We start from the raw sequence: 17,937 nt of genomic DNA, 5'->3' as shown, positions 1-17,937 counted from the left end.
TTCTTTTCTTTCTTTCTTTCTTTCTTTCTTTCCTTTTCTCTTTCTTTCCCTCTTTCCTTCTTTCTTCTTTCTTTTCTTCTTTGAGACAGGGTCTTGCTATGTTGCCCAGGCTGGGCTCAAACTTCTGGCCTCAAGTGATCCTCCCACCTTGGCCTCTCAAAGCGCTGGGATTACAGGTGTGAGCCACTGTGCCCAGCTATTCTTTAATTTACTAATGCTGGCTACCTGCCTGTGATGCCCTCAACACCCTGCAAAGTTCTGGGAATTTCACAGTGAGCAAAACGCAGGCCCTGCTGGAGTTCATAGCCCATGGGGAGATGACACCAATCCTGTGCCCAGATGAGGGGAGCTGCCACGCAACCACTCGTTGAGCTGGGCACACAGGTCCCCATCTCTTATGCAGTGAGGTGGGACCAGCGAGGGAGTCCGGGAAGTGGCATCTGAACATTTGTTGTAAGAGAGAAAGAAATGGTTTCCAGGCAGAAGGAACAGCCTGCGCTAAGGTCCGAGGGGAAAGGAGGGGACCTTGTTCTCTGGGGACACGAGGGGGAGGCCAGCGTGCCAGGGCAGGGTCCTGGGGGTCCCTGGGTGGTCTTATCCGTGGCCCCCAGGAAGCCACGGAAGGTGTTTGAGCAGGGAATCCCAAGCTCACGCCGGACTAAGGCAGGGCATGTCCCATGTCCTGGAGGACTGCCTCCTGGTCATCTTTCCAGACCCCCACTGCATGCCCATGAGGACCAGGAAGGATGCCTTCCTCTCTGCATCAGGCTGACTCCTGGCAGCTCCTGTATCTCCAGCTTTCCTGCTTTCAGTCATGCTGTTGGCCTCCTTTTCCTCACTGCCAGCCCAGGCCTGTGGTAGGGTGGGTGGGAGCGCACTGCTCAGGGTGAGTGGGTGGGTGGTGTTTGTGGAGGTGGTTCCATGGGTCTCTCCCTCTGAATGTTCCGTCTTTGCCACTCATCTGCTCCCCCCCCCCACCCCCAGGACCCCCTTTGGAGATCAGTCTGTCTCTGTGGAGACCCTGGCTTTCTGGTTCCAGATGCCCCCTCTGGCTCAAATGTCCAATATCACATACCAGAACTCTGTGGCCATCATTCAGAATTTTTTATGACATAGCAGTGAGTCAGAGCCTGTCGGTGGGAAAGCGATGGGGAAGGATGAAGTGTCTGAGAACATTTGGGAAATATGAGGTTAGACCTGGTTCTCAAACTTATGAAATAAGCGAAAACATGAACATTCGCTTTGGGAATTCTGCAAGATTCTCCTTTAAATGGAGCCCATGAAGAGAAGAAAATGAATTTTCTGCAGTACTGAACAGTAGCACTTTTCTGGGAATGAGGTATTCTAGTGCCTTGTCAGCCCTAGGTCTCATTACTGGGGGGGAAGAAATGAGATTTGTTATTTATTTGTTTACTTATTGAGACAGAGTTTCGCTCTTGTTACCCAGGCTGCAGTGCAGTGGTGCGATCTCAGCTCACTGCAACCTCCACCCCACCCCGGGTTCAAGCAATTCTCATGTCTCAGCCTCCAGAGTAGCTGGGATTACAGGCATGCGCCACCACACCCGGCTAATTTTTGTATTTTTAGTAGAGATGGGGTTTCACCATGTTGGCCAGGTTTTGAACTCCTGACCTCGGGTGATCCACTGCCTCAGCCTCCCAAAGTGCTGAGATTACAGGTGGGAGCCACCCACCCAACCACAATCTTATGAAATCAGCAAAAACATGAACTTGAACTTCAGGAATCTACAAGGTTCTCCTTTACATGGAGCCCACGAAGAATACAAAATGAACTTTCTGCAACGCCGTGTACTTTTCTGGAAACGAGGTATCCTAGGACCTTTTCAGCCATTCAAACCCTAGGTCTCATTCCTGGGGAGGAGGGAGTGAGATTTTAAAAGATCAGTGTTTAGCTGGACTCTGTGGCTTATGCCTGTAACCCCAGCACTTTGAGGAGGCTGAGGTGGGAGGATCACCTGAGCCCAGGAGTTCAAGACCAGCCAAGGCAACATAGTGAGACCCCCTCTCATCTCTTAAAAAAAAAAAAAAATCATCGTTTACTTTTAAGAGTAGGCATTACATTTACATGCTTAAAATACCAAAGGTAGCCAAGTGTAGATGTGGAAGATTTTCCCGCCCCCAAGTGAGTGCCCCGCGCCTTCATTTCCTTCCCCGTGGTAAGGACGTTACCAGTATCTTGTGTTTGCATAACCTTCTGCAGAAGCTCGTGTAGGTAGAAGCAGAGTATATGTATCTTTGTATATCTGTGTATTTGAAGTGACTAGATTGATCGCTGCTGGTGGACATATTTTGGGGAGGTGGTTTTACATTTCCATTACCGAGCACAGGCTCACAAGACGGCACTTTCCTGTCCTCCCTGCCCTGCCTGGGTGATGGTGACAAGTCTCCTGGTTGCTCTGAAGTCCTGATCTTTTTGGCGAACTTGGATGACGAAGAGGGTCACAGAGACTCAGCCCATCTGCCCACGGGCCCCAGCTAAGATGGGGTGACTTTCACAAAAAAACTGGAGACCTTTCTTGCTGGAAGCTTTTTCCCTTTTTTTTTTTTATTTTTTCCTTTTTTTGAGATGGAGTTTGGCTCTGTTACCTGGGCTGGTGGCATGATCTTGGCCCACTGCAAACTCCACTTCCCAGGTTCAAACGATTCTCCTGCCTCAGCCTCCCTAGTAGCTGGGACTACAGACACGCGCCACCATACCTAGCTAATTTTTGTGTTTTTAAATTTTTTTTTTCTTCTTCTCTCTCTCTCTTTTTTTTTTTTTTTTTTAATTTGAAACAGGGTCTTTCTCTGTCTCCCAGGCTGGAATGTGGAATGCAAACACTCGATCTCAGCTCACTGCAGCCTCTGCCTCCTGGGTTCAAGGGATCTCCTGCCTCAGCCTCCCAAGTAGCTGGGATTACAGGCACTACACCTTGCTAATTTTTGTTTTTTTATTAGAGTTGGGGTTTCGCCATGTTGGCCAGGCTGGTCTGGAACTCCTGATCTCTGGTGATCTGCCCATCTTGGCCTCCCAAAGTGCTCCGCCCGTGGCCTATGTGTTTTTATTAATAGAGATGGGGTTTCACTATATTGGCCAGGCTGGTTTTGAAATGCCGACCTCAGATGATCTGCCCGCCTCAGCCTCCCAAAGTGCTGGGATTACAGGTGTGAGCCACACACCTGGCCTCATTTTCCCCCTTTTCTACCTGACCCCCTCTGTTTTTGCCCCACAGTCCAGCCCTGTCCGTCTTGTTGCACCTGGCAGTCAGGGTTGACTTGTGGTTCACCTGCATGTCCCTGGAGTCCCTGGCCTGGTGGGGGATGCTGGTGGCAGAATGAATTCGGGTCTGAGGTCAAGCACGTGGCTCTGACAGTACAGAAGATGAACTGTCATGTACCACAGACTTGAAATGCATCATCTTAATTATGTCTAGAGAGGGGAAGTTGTTTGACCACAGCCACACAGGTTACGGTGGGGATGGGGCCTGGAGTCCAGTTGTGGGTCACCACACCCAGCCCACATACACTTTAAAGATGAGCAAATCCAGGCTCAGTGCTTTACCTCGTGCCTATAAGCCCAGCACTTTGGGAGGCTGAAGCGGGAGGATCGCTTGAGGCCAGGAGTCCAGTTCAGGTTTGGGAGGCTGAGGCGGGAGGATTGCTTCAGCCAGGAGTCCAGTTCAGGTTTTCTGACACCACTGTTTGAAGAGCCTTGAGATGTTTTCAGTAGGGGGCTGGGAGAAGTGGTAGAAAGAGGTTGGCGGGCAGAAGTAGGTCCACCACCTCTTTCTAGCCAGAGAACCCTCCATTCATCTAAATGATTCTGTTGTTGGAAATGAAACAAAAAATAAAATGCTCTTAGGACTTCCCTATGCAAGAACTATGGCTGACCTTTCTGTTTTCGTACAAGTGATCTATTTTTTCACTAACAAAACCATTTTAGATTTCTGCATAGAATGTGCTGTTTGATTAGTTTGACAGGTAATTCCCCAAGAGACATCAGATGAACTCACTCTTTGGATTAAAGTTCGAGATAACAAAATGAGAATACTTATGTTGCTTGGGTCAAAGTGTGTTTTCCCCACCAGCCCATGGGTGCTGGGAGCAGGAGGCGTCCTTTGCAGGCCTGGAGGGACCCCCTTGCCGTGGGAGCCTGGCCCTGTGTGCCTGTAGAGAGCCGTTGCAGGGAAGCTCAGCAGGAAATGGCAGAGATGCCTCACATACCCCCCACTTTAAAACAAATAACCAACGATTATACTTTTTGAGACAGGGTCTCCCTCTGTCCCCCAGGCTGGAGTGCAGTGGCCTGATAAGGACTCACAAATAAGCCTCCTGCCTTAGCCCTCCCCTCCCCCCCATCACTGGAAGCACAGTCATGTACCACCACACCTGGCTAATTTTTGTATTTTTTGTAGAGATGGGGTTTCGCCATGTTGGCCAGGCTGGTCTCAAACTCCAGGGCTCAAGCGATTCGCCTGCCTTGGCCTCCCAAAGTGCTAAGATTGCAGGCATCAGCCACTGCGCCTGGCCCACATTCATTTTAAAGGTGAGCAAATCCAGGCCAGGCTTGGTTGGCTCATGCCTGTAATTCTGCCCTTTGGGAGGCTGAGGCAGGCGAATTGTTTGAGGTCAAGAGTTCAAGACCAGCCTGGCCAACATGGCGAAACCCTGTCTCTACTAAAAAAATTAAACTTTGATGGGCATGGTGGCGCACACCTGTAATCCCAACTACTCACGAGGCTGAGGCATGAGAAGCGCTTAAACCCTGGAGGTTTAAGTGAGTCGGGATTGCGCCAGTACGCTCCAGCCTAGGCGACAGAGCGAGACTGTGTTAAAAAAAAAAAAAAAAAAGAGCAAATCCACATGGATCTCTGGTGTTATTAAAAATACCTATTTGGGGAAAAAAATTTCCTACAATTCCTATTAAGCAGACGGCTGTTTATGTGGTAGTATCTTAATTTTGTTTTTAATACATCTGAAATGCCTGGCTGAAAGACTGGAGTTGGGGGCAGAGAGAAACTTCAAATGTTAGGAGCTTTGCCCTTTGAGGAGCTGTCAGAAATGGAGAAAAAGCATCCCAGAAATTGTAATTGGTGAGGAAAACAGGATTCCAGCTATCCACAGTGCCCTGGCTGTACACTGGTGTAATGGGATGAGGGCTGCCTGGGTGCACAGAGCCCTTGGTTTCTGAGCTGAAACAGCAGCAGCGAGGCCAACTTGGTGATAGGCCCGGCCTGTCCCTGTGGTGCATCACCTGGGCCTGGGTCTTGGCCTTGGATCGGTCCTGCAGTGGATGACCTGAGCCTTGATCTTGGCCTCGGTCCTGCAGTGGACGACCTGAGCCTTGGTCTTGGCCTCGGTCCTGTAGTGGACGACCTGAGCCTTGGTCTTGGCCTCGGTCCTGCAGTGGACGACCTGAGCCTTGGCCTTGGCCTCGGTCCTGCAGTGGACGACCTGAGCCTTGGTCTTGGCCTCGGTCCTGCAGTGGATGACCTGAGCCTTGGTCTTGGCCTCAGTCCTGCAGTGGATGACCTGAGCCTTGGTCTTGGCCTCGGTCCTGCAGTGGATGACCTGAGCCTTGGCCTTGGCCTCGGTCCTGCAGTGGATGACCTGAGCCTTGGCCTTGGCCTCGGTCCTGCAGTGGATGACCTGAGCCTTGGCCTGGCCCCCCAGTGGATGATCTGAGCCTTGGCCTGGCCCTCCAGTGGCCGACCTGAGCCTTGGCCTGGCCGTCTAGTTGATGACCTGAGCCTTGGCCTTGGGCTCTGAAGTTCCTCTGAGCAAGGGCGGAGCTCCCATTAGTGACACCCACTTGTTGAGTCTGCATTTGGGAAACTCTCAGTCAGCTCAGCGCATTGACTTGAGTGAGGGATAGTTGCCGTCCAGTGAGTGCTGGGGGTGTGAGGTGGACTGGGCCACACGGCTGCCAAGGGGCCGACTGGGAGAGACTGAAACCTGACCCATGTGGGTCCTCATTGCTTCCTGACGTCAGTCATCCCATGATCTCTTGGAAAGATACACATTTTCTGCGTTCAGGTGCCCCTCCTTGCCAGACACTTTCGCAGTAAAGTTTCTGTCTCTTTCAGCCTGGTTGGAAGTGCCAGTTTCCCATGGCCTGGGACCTGGGACTGGGGTCCCACAGGTGTTTCTAGCTGGAGAGGAGTTCTAGATAGTTCTGCGTAGATGCCCTCCTCTGCCTTCCTTGGGAGAGTTCTGGCTTGGCTGGGTGGTGTTTTCTGTGACCAGCAGTGGCCACCGTCACCACCACCCCTCCCCTCCTCCATGCACCCTGAGACCAGCCAGTGGGCAGCATATTGTGCAAGAAACAGCTGTTGTTTTGACAAAGGACATACTTGCCTCACTTCTTGCATCACCAGACCCACGAGGCCGTCAATTCCAGGCCTCTGCCCCTGCAGGTGGACAGGCAGACCCTAACGCAGAGGCTCACGTGTCCCATGCTATGCGTTATGTAAAGTATTATTCCCGTCACCATTTGTGTATGCACTCGTTCCCATTTAGCAGGATTATAAAAATTAATAGATGCTGCAGTTTTCCCAGCTAGATGATGCATGCCTATGGCAAGACAGTCCAAAGATACACACTGTGGATTAAGTCGCTCACCCGACCCACCCCTCCAGAGAGCCAAGCACGGTCACAAGTTTCTTCTGTATCTCTCGAGATAATCACAGCCTATCGAGCATATGGATGGATATTCTTTTCAACAATGTGTTGCGGTTTGCTTTTTGGCTTGGATGTATCTGATGATCATCGTGTCCCATACAATACACCGAAAAATCCGTGAGGGGTTATGCTGACAGGGTATCGCTGGGCGTGGAGGAGGTTGGGTGCAGGTTTTTTGCTCTTCATGACTTTTTAATGCCTTTCAGATGTGACGACTCTCTCTACGCCTTCTCACATGTGACCCGTGACTCATGGGCCAAGGTCGCTGCATTTGGGACCCCTACCTCCACCTCCCCAACATGCATTTCATTCCCTTGTGAATGTGTCACTGTAGTTGACACTTTGAGGATAGGCAGGCTTGGTAGATAATAAAACAGTATTTGGCTTATGTTTAATCGCTGTCTCCTCCCACAGCCCGAGAACGCCTTAGCGTCCCTCAGAAAGGATTTGGTGGTGCTGTTTTGTGTGTGTGTGTGTGTGTGTGTGTGTGTGTCATTGTTGTTGTTGTTGTTGTTTTTAAAAATTTTTTCTGCAAGGGACCCGGTCAAAGATTTCAAGGCTTACATCTGATCAACCTTATCTGTGGCTCAGCGTCTCCTCCTCGCTGTGCCAATCTGTTTCTGTGGTGGCGGGTGGCGGTTCGGTGTTAAATTTGGAGACCCCCGTGGGTTTCCCATGCCAACCTGCGTATGTCTGCAGGCTCGGGGAAGGGAGTGCGGCAGACCCCCGTCGAGTCCCCGACTGCCATCAGCAAGTTACTGCAGGCACACTGGCTCTGCAGCCCTGGGATCTTGGTGGGTTCACCTTGCACCGGGGCCATCTGTTTTAGCTCCCTCCTCCCGCAGGCAGGCTCCCTAACAGATCAACCCAGGGAGGGACAGGTGGGGACCCAGGGGGACAGAGGGGCCGACAGACCCCCTGCTCATCTGGCGTCCTCCACAACATTCCCCACACTTGACCCACTACATGAGAAGCTGGGGATTGGGGCTGGGACCCCATAGTCCCCTTCGCACCTCCAGTGCCTGTTGGCTCCAAGACATCAGTAGACGCCCACTGATTGGGTAACCGCCCCCAGCGCCCCGTCCCACCAGGCTTCCATGCAGTGCGGGAAGTAGGGACCCCCCTCCGGCTGAAAGCGATCCATGTTCTTTTTGTTTTTCTCTTAAGTTTTCTGTGTCTGTGTGCGATTGGAATGAAACATCAACTCTTTTTTTTTCTTTTTTGTCATATTTCAATATTGGCTTTCTTCCCCGCCTTCTTTCGAAGGCTCCTTTTATAACTTCGGCTGCTGCTGCTTAAATATAGATGTCGAAGCCCTCCTCCCTCCAGATTGTTTATATTTTTGAAGAGCCTTCTGCTTCGCTGTGACTGCTCCTCTCTTATCTGTATCCCCCGTTCCACCACATTGGTTTTGGTTGCTCTTTTTTTTTTTTTTCCCTGCCTTCCCTTAACTGGGATGTGTTTCAAATGTGGTCTATCAAAATGTTCACTGTTTCCCTTTTTTCTGCAATAGCTTTGACATCTGTTCTTGAATTCTAGCCCACGTTATTCCTTAGGACTTGTTTGCCCAAGATGTGCCTGAATGCCAGAAATACTAAGGGGAGAAGAGTGTGGCGTGCTGGTATCTTCCCCTCATTGCCTGATTTGTTGTTTTATTGGTGTGTGTATGTGTGTGTGTTTTCTTTCCTCCCCCCCTTTTTAAAGTGTCTACGACTTCTTCTCTTCTCTTCTCTTCTTTCTCATTCTCTTCTTTCTTTTTTTGAAACATCTCGCCCTGTTGCCAGGCTGGAGTGCAGTGGCACCATCTTGGCTCACTGCAACCTCCACCTCCCAGGTTCAAGCGATTCTCCTGCCTCAGCCTCCCAAATAGTTGGGATTACAGGCATGTGCCACCATGCTTGGCTCATTTTTGTGTTTTCAGTACAGACGGGGCTTCGCCATGTTGGCCAGGCTGGTCTCCAACTCCTGACCTCAGGTGATCCACCCTTCTCAGCCTCCCAAAGTGTTGGGATTACAGACGTGAGCCACTGCCCTCAGCCTGTCTGTGATTTCTACGTTGTCAGCAATAGACGCTATCATCCCATCCAGCATGGCCCACCCCGTAGTGGTACCAAGGAAGCATTTCCCAGCAGGAGCTTATAGGTTTGCTGGTTTACTTCCGCCAAGGAGGAAAGCCGGTGAGACTCCTGAGATGAGTGGCCGGGGTGGAGAAGGAGAGGCTGTCGTATGCTTCTTGGAGGCCTGGAGATAAATCTTGAGCTTTGATTTTTCTGGCCGTTCAGCCTCTGAAGTGTCAGGTCCTTGCTCTGCTTGGACACAGGGTGACGGTCCCCACCGTTGAAAAGCCAGCTGGAGCAGCCACCTTGGATCCCAGCAGAATGGGCTGCTGTGTGTCTTCAGTCGCCGAAGTGACTCGGCAGGAAAACAGGCCTTTTGGTGGCGACAGCAATGTGTCCTTGGGCTCCTGCTGTCAGCCTGGAACACCCTTCTGGGGCCATCTGCTGCAGGCTTGTTTGAAACAGATCCTCTTGGCAGCTCTTCCCAGAATTTGTGAGGCCAGGGCACAGGTTCGCTCGCGCGTCGATGATCAGTTTGTTGCGGGGAGCAGAGCCCAGAGCCCTCAGCCCCCCGGCAGGTCCCTCATGGGGGACCCACTCCTGGTGGTCCTCAGCGTTCCCACGCAAGCAATGCGATTCGAGAATAACCACCAACACCCGGCGCCTCATTTCCGAAAAGTGTACCCGATACTGGAAATAATTATTCTTGGAATTTACCTTTTAAAGTTCCCCCTTGAAAACTAATCATAGGTTAATGGCCTTGAACATGATGCTTGGCCTAGAGTGAGCTCACCGTAAATATCTGTTGAATGAACACAAACCAAGTATTACTTCCAGAGATCCCAGGCCCACAGTGTTGAAGGACAGCCACACGGAATCCCCCGAGGAGGGGCTGGCTTAGCAGAAGGCCAGGAGCTCAGGAGAGTGGCTGGAAGGGACCCTTGGGAAGAATAGGTGTGGAGCAGCTTGAGGGCAGCAGGTCCTTTGGCCATTGGCCTGGTAGTTTCGCTGGAGCAAGAAAGGTGTTTCTGTGTGTTCTATTTCAGGAACAGAGTCATTTATGGCGTGCACATTGATGCACGACGCATGACGTTGAACGAGCTTGGTTTTCTCAACCACGGCACGTGGGATGGACGTGGGACGGGTGGGTTATGTTCATTTTGCCGCTTGCCCGCCGCCCTCCAGCACCTCCTCTGCCGATGAGTCCACAATACCTAGAGCCACCGGGGTCTCTCCTGCAGTGTTCTGGTCAAATGCAAATAGGACCCTCCTCTGGTGCACAGCGCGATGCCAATCTCGCTTTTCCTTTTCTGTTTCCCCGACAGAGGGAACTCGATGCCACCGCAACGGTATTGGCGAACCGGCAGGATGAAAGCGAGCAGTCCAGAAAGCGGCTTATCGAACAGAGCCGAGAGTTCAAGAAGAACACTCCAGAGGTGAGGCGGGTGACCATCGCGATCGCTCGGAAGGGGTCTTAGGATGCTGGTGCATATTCAGGTGATGCGCCGTGAGCGTTTCATTTTCATCAGACGAACGCGCAGCTGGTGGGCAACCCGTTTCTTTCCTCTGACGTCTTCAGCCCCATTTCCAGCAGAACGTGCATGCCACCCTGCAGGCCGTAGGGACGTGGCAGTTGATGGGTTGTCTGGAAATGTGGAAAGCAAGAGCTAATTCAAGGTGCAGATACTGGACAGGCTGGGTCTGTAAGAACACGTGGGCAGGTGTGTGGGTGTCTCAGCCCCTTGAATCCGTCCCAGCCCCTGTCCTGTGTTGGTTAGCACGCCACCAAAGTCCATAAGGGATCCTGTGGGGTGGAAGGTCGTCGGGGCCTGCTTCCCCTGTGCCGGGGCAGGCGGAGTGTCTGAAGGCTGCGTGCATCTGGGCATAGCAATGCGCCTAACATTTCTTGTAAAGCAGACATTTCGCCGCTAGGACTTTTAAATGCCTCTCTGTTTCTTGAAATACTCCGTAAAGGGCAGTAGAAATGTGCTTTTTACATGTCCTATATTTTCTCTCATGAGTGTGCATCGCGGGGACAGTGTTGACTTGCCGGGGTGGTATCTTTCTGCTTGTTTACTGGGCCTCTTGTTCCTTCCCTGCGACCCCTATTAAGGGCTTAGTAAGAAAAAAAAAGACCCAAGAGTGTCGCAGGTACACGAGCAGTTGTGGGAATGGCTTTCGGGGTGACATCTGCCAGATTGGTCCCCATGGCATGGCCTCAGACCCCAGCCTTTCCTGCATCTTTCCCTTGTATGGGAAGGGGTCACATCAGCTCACAGCTTCGGCCCAGCTTCCAGGCTTGGAGAATCTTCTCTGCAGCTCTTGGCTCCTCCATATAGGACATAGGAACAGGCCTGGAGGCAAAGGTCCTTTCTGGGAGGGATGCCCCTCTCTTATACAGTATGGCTGGGAAATTACATGTGAATTACATTTTAAAAAGCAGACTCATTTAAAATGTTTCACAGGAGGCCTGCTAGTCAAGGGAGTGCTGGCGTGAATCATTATGGAAAACAGATTAATAACTTTCTGTCTTCAGAATAAATATTTTGGAAGAAAGCTTGGTAGCAGAGTGGAAAGAAGGCAGGCCTTGGCCACAGAGCCAGCTGAGGGTTCAAATCTCACACTTGCTGCTCGCCTCGGCCTGCCCCTAAATGTGGGTGTTTTGTGTTTCAGGAGACCAAAAATGCAGGTTGGAGTCACTGGTGCTTGGGGGTTGCTGCCTTCTCTGCCCATGTTCAGGATTGAGGGGCCTATTCTCCATGTCAGCCTTGCCATGAGTAAAAACAGGAGGAAAAAGAGAGCTGGTGACAAAATGTCCTTCTTCTGTTGTCCCCAGAAGCTTCAGAGCAGACTTTCCTGGAAGCTCTAGTTGTGGGCTTTCCTGAGCGCTTGTCCTTGGCTCAGTTTCCCCAGGCCAATCCCCGCCACATCCATCTCGCAGGCTCCTCTTAGGGCCATTCCTGTAGCTAGTGGTTGTCTGCCATCCTGTACTGTCACTCCCCTTTCCGCGGTGACCACATGTCTGGAGGTTTCCACAGAGAATCTTAGAGGTTTGGCTGGGCTCACGCCTGTAATTTCAGCACTTTGGAAGGTCGAGACGGATGATCACTTGGGGTCAAGAGTTCGAGACTAGCCTGGGCAACATAACAAGACTCATCTCGTTATAAGAAGTAAAAATTAAAAAGGAAACATTTTATGAATAAAAAAAAAAATCTTAGAGGTTCAAGGCCAACCCTCTGAGGCCACGGAAAACAAATATATGAGTGTAATCAGCCAGAGAATGAGATTCCTAAGAGGCCTGGATTCCAGGGTGTTCCTCAAAAGTCCCCAACTCCTGGTGACAGCAGAGGAGGAGTGTGTCCCCCTCCGGCCTCCCCATCCGTCCCTTATACTCGGCTGATAAATGCCGGTTGTGCTGCACTGAGCCCGGTCCCTGTATCTTGGCTTTGGGTCGAATTGCACATCGATTACTCAAAGGTACCCGGCCTTAAACTTGGCGTTTTTATCTCCTTCTGGTCCCACTAAGTAGAAGAGGCTTGGGGAGGCGGCAGCCTGGTTGTTACCTGCCACTTGGGGCATTTCTTCTCGGGAAACGTTTTTAGACTCTGTCTTCCTGGAGAAGGGGTCGAACTCACCGAGAAGGGGAGGCAGAGGATGGAAGGTCACTGCCTGCTTGGCCCCGAGCCTGCCACTGCCAGCGGACATAGGGTGGTGCCCATTTCCTCGTCTTTCGCTGGAGTAAGGAGGCTCTCACTGCGGCATGCGGTCCTAGTGAGGCGAGGAGGCGGGAGCTGGGTGTAGGCTCCTGCCCTGCCGGCCTGTGCACTTTCCCATCTGAGGGCCAACCTGCATGGGAAGTCCAAGGCAAGACCCGCTTCACTTGTGCCAGCAGCCAGAGCCTCCTGCTGGAATTTTTTTTTTTTTTTTTTTTGAGGCAAGAGCCTGATTCCAGACTAGACAACAGAGTGAGACCCCATCCCTACAAAACATAAGAGTCTGGTCTCAGACTCCTCGCTCTGTTGTCCAACCTGGAGTGCAGGGGTGTGATCTCAGCTCACTGCGACCTCCGCCTCCCGGGTTCAAGCCATTCTCCTGCCTCAGCCTCCCAAGTAGCTGGGATTACAGGCGCATGCCACCACGCCCGGCTAATTTTTATATTTTTAGTAGAGATAGAGCTTTGCCGTGTTTGCCAGGGTGATCTCGAACTCCTGACCTCAGGTGATCTGCCTGCCTTGGCCTCCCAAAGTGCTAGGATTACAGGCGTGAGCCACCACACCCAGCCTTCCTGCTGGAAATTTTGAAGCCACATAAAGCCAGAGTGACGGTGGGAGCTGGGGGCTGTGGCTGGAGTGTGCTGGGGGTGTAGGAGGGGGGGTTCCCAACAAGGGGCAGGTGTGTGGGGGGCTGTGACAGCACATGTATGTGTGTGGAAAGCTGTGACAGCATGTGTGTGGAGCCTCGGCTGAGCGCCTGGCCCGTGCCCCGAAGGAACACTGGGCCACCGTTTGCTTGAGGAGCCACCATGGCCCCGACACTGGTTGCTTCCTCTGGCCGAACTGCCGGATTGATAACTAACCAAGTAACAGATTGACACCTGCCATGGAGATGACGTCGAAATGTTGCGCGTATAGAGACGAGGCTTGCTTAGAACTTTCTCCCATAGGGTAGGACAGCCTGGCTTACCAGGAGGCCGGTGTCCTCTTCCCTACGGATGCGGCCGCGATCCTCATGGCCTCATGCCTTCCAGGGCACAGTGTGGGTGGAAATGCCCACGTCCCCCTTTGTTCTGGGAAAGGAGGAAAGGTTCCCCGGTGTCTGATGAATGTCTAACATGTTCCACATGTAGGATTAGGCGGGTTTGGTGGGGAGTAAGGTTTCGTTTCTAGTCGGAGATTTCACCTTCTAGACTGGCCCTTCCCCAATATGACTGGAAAAAGCTCTAGTCCAGGAGGGAAAAGGCGGGCTCTGATGGGGAGGTGGCCGGGGAGGGGTGCTATGTGGTGGCTGACAGGTGGGAGAAGCCATAAGGACATCAGGAGGTGAGCATCAAGATGGCTGGAGCCTTGAAGGGTTTTTCTGGGGGCAGGATCCTGCTCTGTCACCTGGGCTGGAGCGCGATGGCACAATCACTGCTCACTACAGCCTCGAACTCCTGGGCTCAAGTGTTCCTTCCACCTCAGCGTCCCAAGTAGCTGGGACTACAGGCACATGTCACCGCAATGCCTGGCTAGTTTTATTTTTTATGTTTTTTTAAAAACTTTTCTTCAAGACAGAGTCTTGTTCTGTCGCCCAGGCCAGAGTGCAGTGACGCGATCTTGGCTTACTGCAACCTCCGCCTCCCAGGTTCAAACGATTCTCCTGCCTCAGCCTTCAGTAGCTGGGATTACACTACACCCAGCTAATTTTTTGTATTTTTAGTAGAGACGGGGTTTCACCATGTTGCCCAGGCCGGTCTCGAACTCCTGACCTTGTGATTTGTCCTCCTCAGTCTCCCAAAGTGCTGGGATTACAGGCGTGAGCCACCACACCTGGCCGTAGTTTCTACATTTGTAGAAACAGAGCCTTTTGCTGTTGCGCAGGCGGGCCTCAAGCAGGGTCCTCTCACTTTGGCCTCCCAAAATGCTAGGATTATAGGCACGAGCCACTGTGCCTGGCTGAAGGTTTTCTGTTTAGAGTGAATTTTTTAAAGTTTCGGTTTTATATCATTAGATTAATATATTTGTCATGATTTGATATTGTGTCTTTTTAATCCAGAAATTGTAGTTAGTTTGAAGAAGGTTGCAATTATTCTGCAGATAAAATTGTGTGAATTTTTTTTTTGAATCTAATAAAAAGAGTCCTTTTGAAAGAAAAATGTTTTTGAGTGTTCTAACTGAACATCCGTTCCCTATTGAATTAAGAATCGATCATGGAACGCTATAGGCAGTGGAGTGTTTCTAGGGTATATTGCTTTCTATGTTTCTTTTTTTGGGAATACGGTAGCACAATCAGAGCTTACTGTGGCCTCCATGTCCTGAGCTCCGGCAAGCCTCTCCTTCCAGCCTCCAGAGTAGCTGGGACTACAGGTGCGTGCCACCACACCCTGCTAATCTTATGTTTTGTAGAGATGGGCTCTCACTTTGTTGTCTAGTCTGGTCTCAGACTCCTGGGCTCAAGCTAAATCTCCCACCTTGGCTTTTCAAAGCGCTGGGATTACAGGTGTGAGCCACTGCGCCCAGCTCTGCTTTTCGTATTTCTTACTTCAGGTGGCTTACTAGCTGTGTGGCTTGGGGCAGATACCTCCAAAAAGCCCTGTTCCATCATCTGTAAATAATGGAGCAATAGGGCCCCACTCCCAGGGTTGCTGTGTGCACATGTGTGTGTGCTTAACCCGTGTGCCTATATGTGAAGGGGTTACCCACAGGCCTGTCCGTAGAGTTTAGCTCATGTTCATTATCTGTATTAACCTGGGAATACTCACCTTGTAACTCACGAGATACTGTGGATTTCTGTTCCTCGGAGCTAGCTCGGGGAATTCTTTTGTTTTATGTGTGTATGTATTTTTGAGACAGAGTTTCGCTCTTGTTACACAGGTCGGAGTGCGGTGACGCAATCTCGTCTCATTGCAACCTCCGCCTCCTGGGTTCAAGTGATTCTCTTGCCTCAGCCTTCTGAGTAGCTGAAATTACAGGTACCTGCCACCATGCCTGGCTAAGTCTTTGTATTTTTAGTAGAGATGGGGTTTTACCATGTTGGCAGGCTGGTCTTGAACTCCTGACCTCAGGTAATCCACCACCTCAGCTTCCCAAAGTGCTGGAATTACAGGCTTGAACTACCATGCCCGACTTTACCTCAGGCAACTTGAAAAAAAAAACAACAACAAATATAGGTAGTTTCAGCTTTTCAAAAGTCGATTTGTGGCCAGGCATGGTGGCTCATGCCTGTAAGTTCAGTGCTTTTGGAGGCCGAGGCAGGAGGATCGCTTTAGACCAGGAGTTTGAGGCCATCCTGGGCAACATAGTGAGATTCCATCTCTACAAAAAAATCAAAGGATTAGCCAGGATGGTGGTGTATGCTTGTAGTCCCAGCTACTTGGGAGGCTGAAGTGGGAGAATGGCTTGAGCCCAGGAGGTTGAGGCTGCAGTGAGTTATGATCGTACTCCAGCCTGGGCAACAAAGTGAGATCCTGTCTCAAAAAAAAAAAAAAAAACAAAAGAAAAGAAAAGAAAAGAAAGTTGGTTTGTAATAACAATTAATCATCCTATAAATATTTATACAGCACCTTCCATTTGCCAGACAGTTTGGTCCTGGGAATAAAACCCTATCTCCATTCTTAAAAAAGTTTCTTATCTTTCTTAGCAAGCAAATAGAACCCGATGGTAGAGCGTGTTAAGTGCTGGAATAGAATGTCTGGAATCTCCCGACTGTAGATTTTCCCCACAGAAACACTCTTCTATCAGTGGTGATAACGTTCTCTGGATAAGCCACATATGGCTCAGTAACCCTTTCCGTAGATAAACAGTTCTGCTTTTTGAGCTTTGGTTCTTAACCTTTAAAATATCTATGAGAGTTAAGGACCTACGCCCCTGAGAAACGCACGTGTTTGCAGTTTCTGGGGAGCTCCCCGACTCATCCATGCAGCCCTCATTGAGAACACTGCTCTCTGGGTCCATAGTCCCACTTTCAGCTCACCATTCCAGGAGAACCACGTGGTCACCTCCACCCTCCTCCTCTTCCTTATGCCCTGGGGTGGAAGAGGATAGAGGAGGGAGGAGACGGAACTCTAGAGCTTCGGCGTGGGTGATGAGGAGTACCAAGGCCTGACCGCTGGGCAGGAACAGGCTGTGCCTGGCCCTGGGCTGCGCGCTGGAGAGCAGGAGATGGATGGAGGAGCAAGGCCACGGGTGTGACAAGGGGCTCCAAGGGCTGGTGGCAGGGGCGGGCACCTCTGAACTGGGCCGGCCACAGTGTGTCAGGAGGGAGTGGCAGCAGCTTCCTGGAAGCCTGGTGGTGTTAGAACCATGTGTGCAGCAGAGGCTGAAAGCCCATGTCTTGCAAACCCCAGGAAGTATCTCTTAGCCTTTCCATTCGCCGTTTGCTTTTTCCGTGGCTTTGATTCTGGCCGGACTCCGATTTCCCTCATGTGTGATTCCAGAGTGCTTCCCTGGTCCCCAGTGCCTGTGGATGGGCGAGCTTGGACGCTCCTGGAAACCAAGTTATTTCCCATCAGGGATTGCAAGGAGGATCGCTCTAGGGTTTTGTTTCTCAGCCTAGGAATTGTTTTTCCAAAGTTTGTCTTGGGGATCCCGCGGCTGCTTCTTGGCCAAGCCAGGATGTGAACCCAGGCAGTCTGGCCTCCGTGACAAGCCAAACCTCCAGAGCAAACATAGGAAAAGGCCCTGGAGGCGAGGTCACAGGAGGTCTGCAGAGGGTCAGCTGTAGGGACTTAGTGGACAGAGAATGGCTGGGCAGGTCGGAGTCCAGGTAACCCAGCATGGTACCCTCCCTGGAGAAACCCGCAGCGCTCCTGTGACGTGGGCCTTGCTTCAGGGCTCTGCTATTTGCATGTGATGCTCAACTCTCCAATAAATGGTCGTCTGTGTTAGGCTTGTTTCCAGAAAGAGCACAGGGATGGTTTGGGGTTTTGTTCTGCTTCTTTTCAGTATGGGAGGAACCTTCCCTGATGGGAGGAAAGAGAGGAGGAGAACCACATTCCTGAGATGCTGTGATTTTATCTTGAAACCATCGCCGAGCCTCATCCTTGTGACGTCAGTCGCCCTAGTCCTACCCCAGAACGCTTCTTGGGTGTCTGTTTGTAGGACTTTGCCTGGTTCATTTTTGTCTCCTCTAAAACAGACCCTGTTGCTATGGCTCGGCTCTCCTGGTCATTTTTGCCCTGATGTATTTTTGCATCCACATTTCTTGATCTCTGGAACGTTAATCCCAGCGATGCCTGGTCCTCGGTGCTACCCATCTGTGTCTGTGCTTTCTACTTCTGTCCTGCTCAGATGCACGTGATGTCGTGCTCATGTCTCCATCCTGACTCTTGTTGGCTGCGGGGCAGCCCTGACCGTCCAGGATGCCTGGCTCAGCACGCCTAGCTTGTGGCAGGGAGCACCCTCTCTGCTGTGCACAGAACTTCTGATCCACTCGCTTTTCCTGTCCTGGGTACTAACGTCTTCCTCTGCCCCTTCTACACTGGCCTGGCACATTTCTTCGAT

General features: G+C 51.3%; 1 protein-coding gene across 14 annotated transcripts in view; it reads left to right on the top strand.

The window, feature by feature from the left end:
* CUX1 (cut like homeobox 1) overlaps positions 1–17,937 on the top strand; it is a 470,808-nt gene that overhangs the window by 88,709 nt on the left and 364,162 nt on the right. For all 14 annotated transcript variants that reach the window (XM_032255085.1, XM_032255084.1, XM_032255083.1 and 11 more), the window contains exon 2: positions 10,063–10,173. In XM_032255085.1, the coding sequence (XP_032110976.1) occupies positions 10,063–10,173 (111 nt within the window). The remainder of the gene's footprint in view (positions 1–10,062; positions 10,174–17,937) is intronic.

The sequence above is a fragment of the Sapajus apella genome, unplaced genomic scaffold (assembly GCF_009761245.1).
Source record: "Sapajus apella isolate SASKATOON/1434 unplaced genomic scaffold, GSC_monkey_1.0 scaffold88, whole genome shotgun sequence".
Classification (NCBI taxonomy): Eukaryota; Metazoa; Chordata; class Mammalia; order Primates; family Cebidae; genus Sapajus; species Sapajus apella.
Note: the sequence above shows the minus strand (reverse complement) of the source record. Positions and strands in the feature narration are given on the sequence as shown.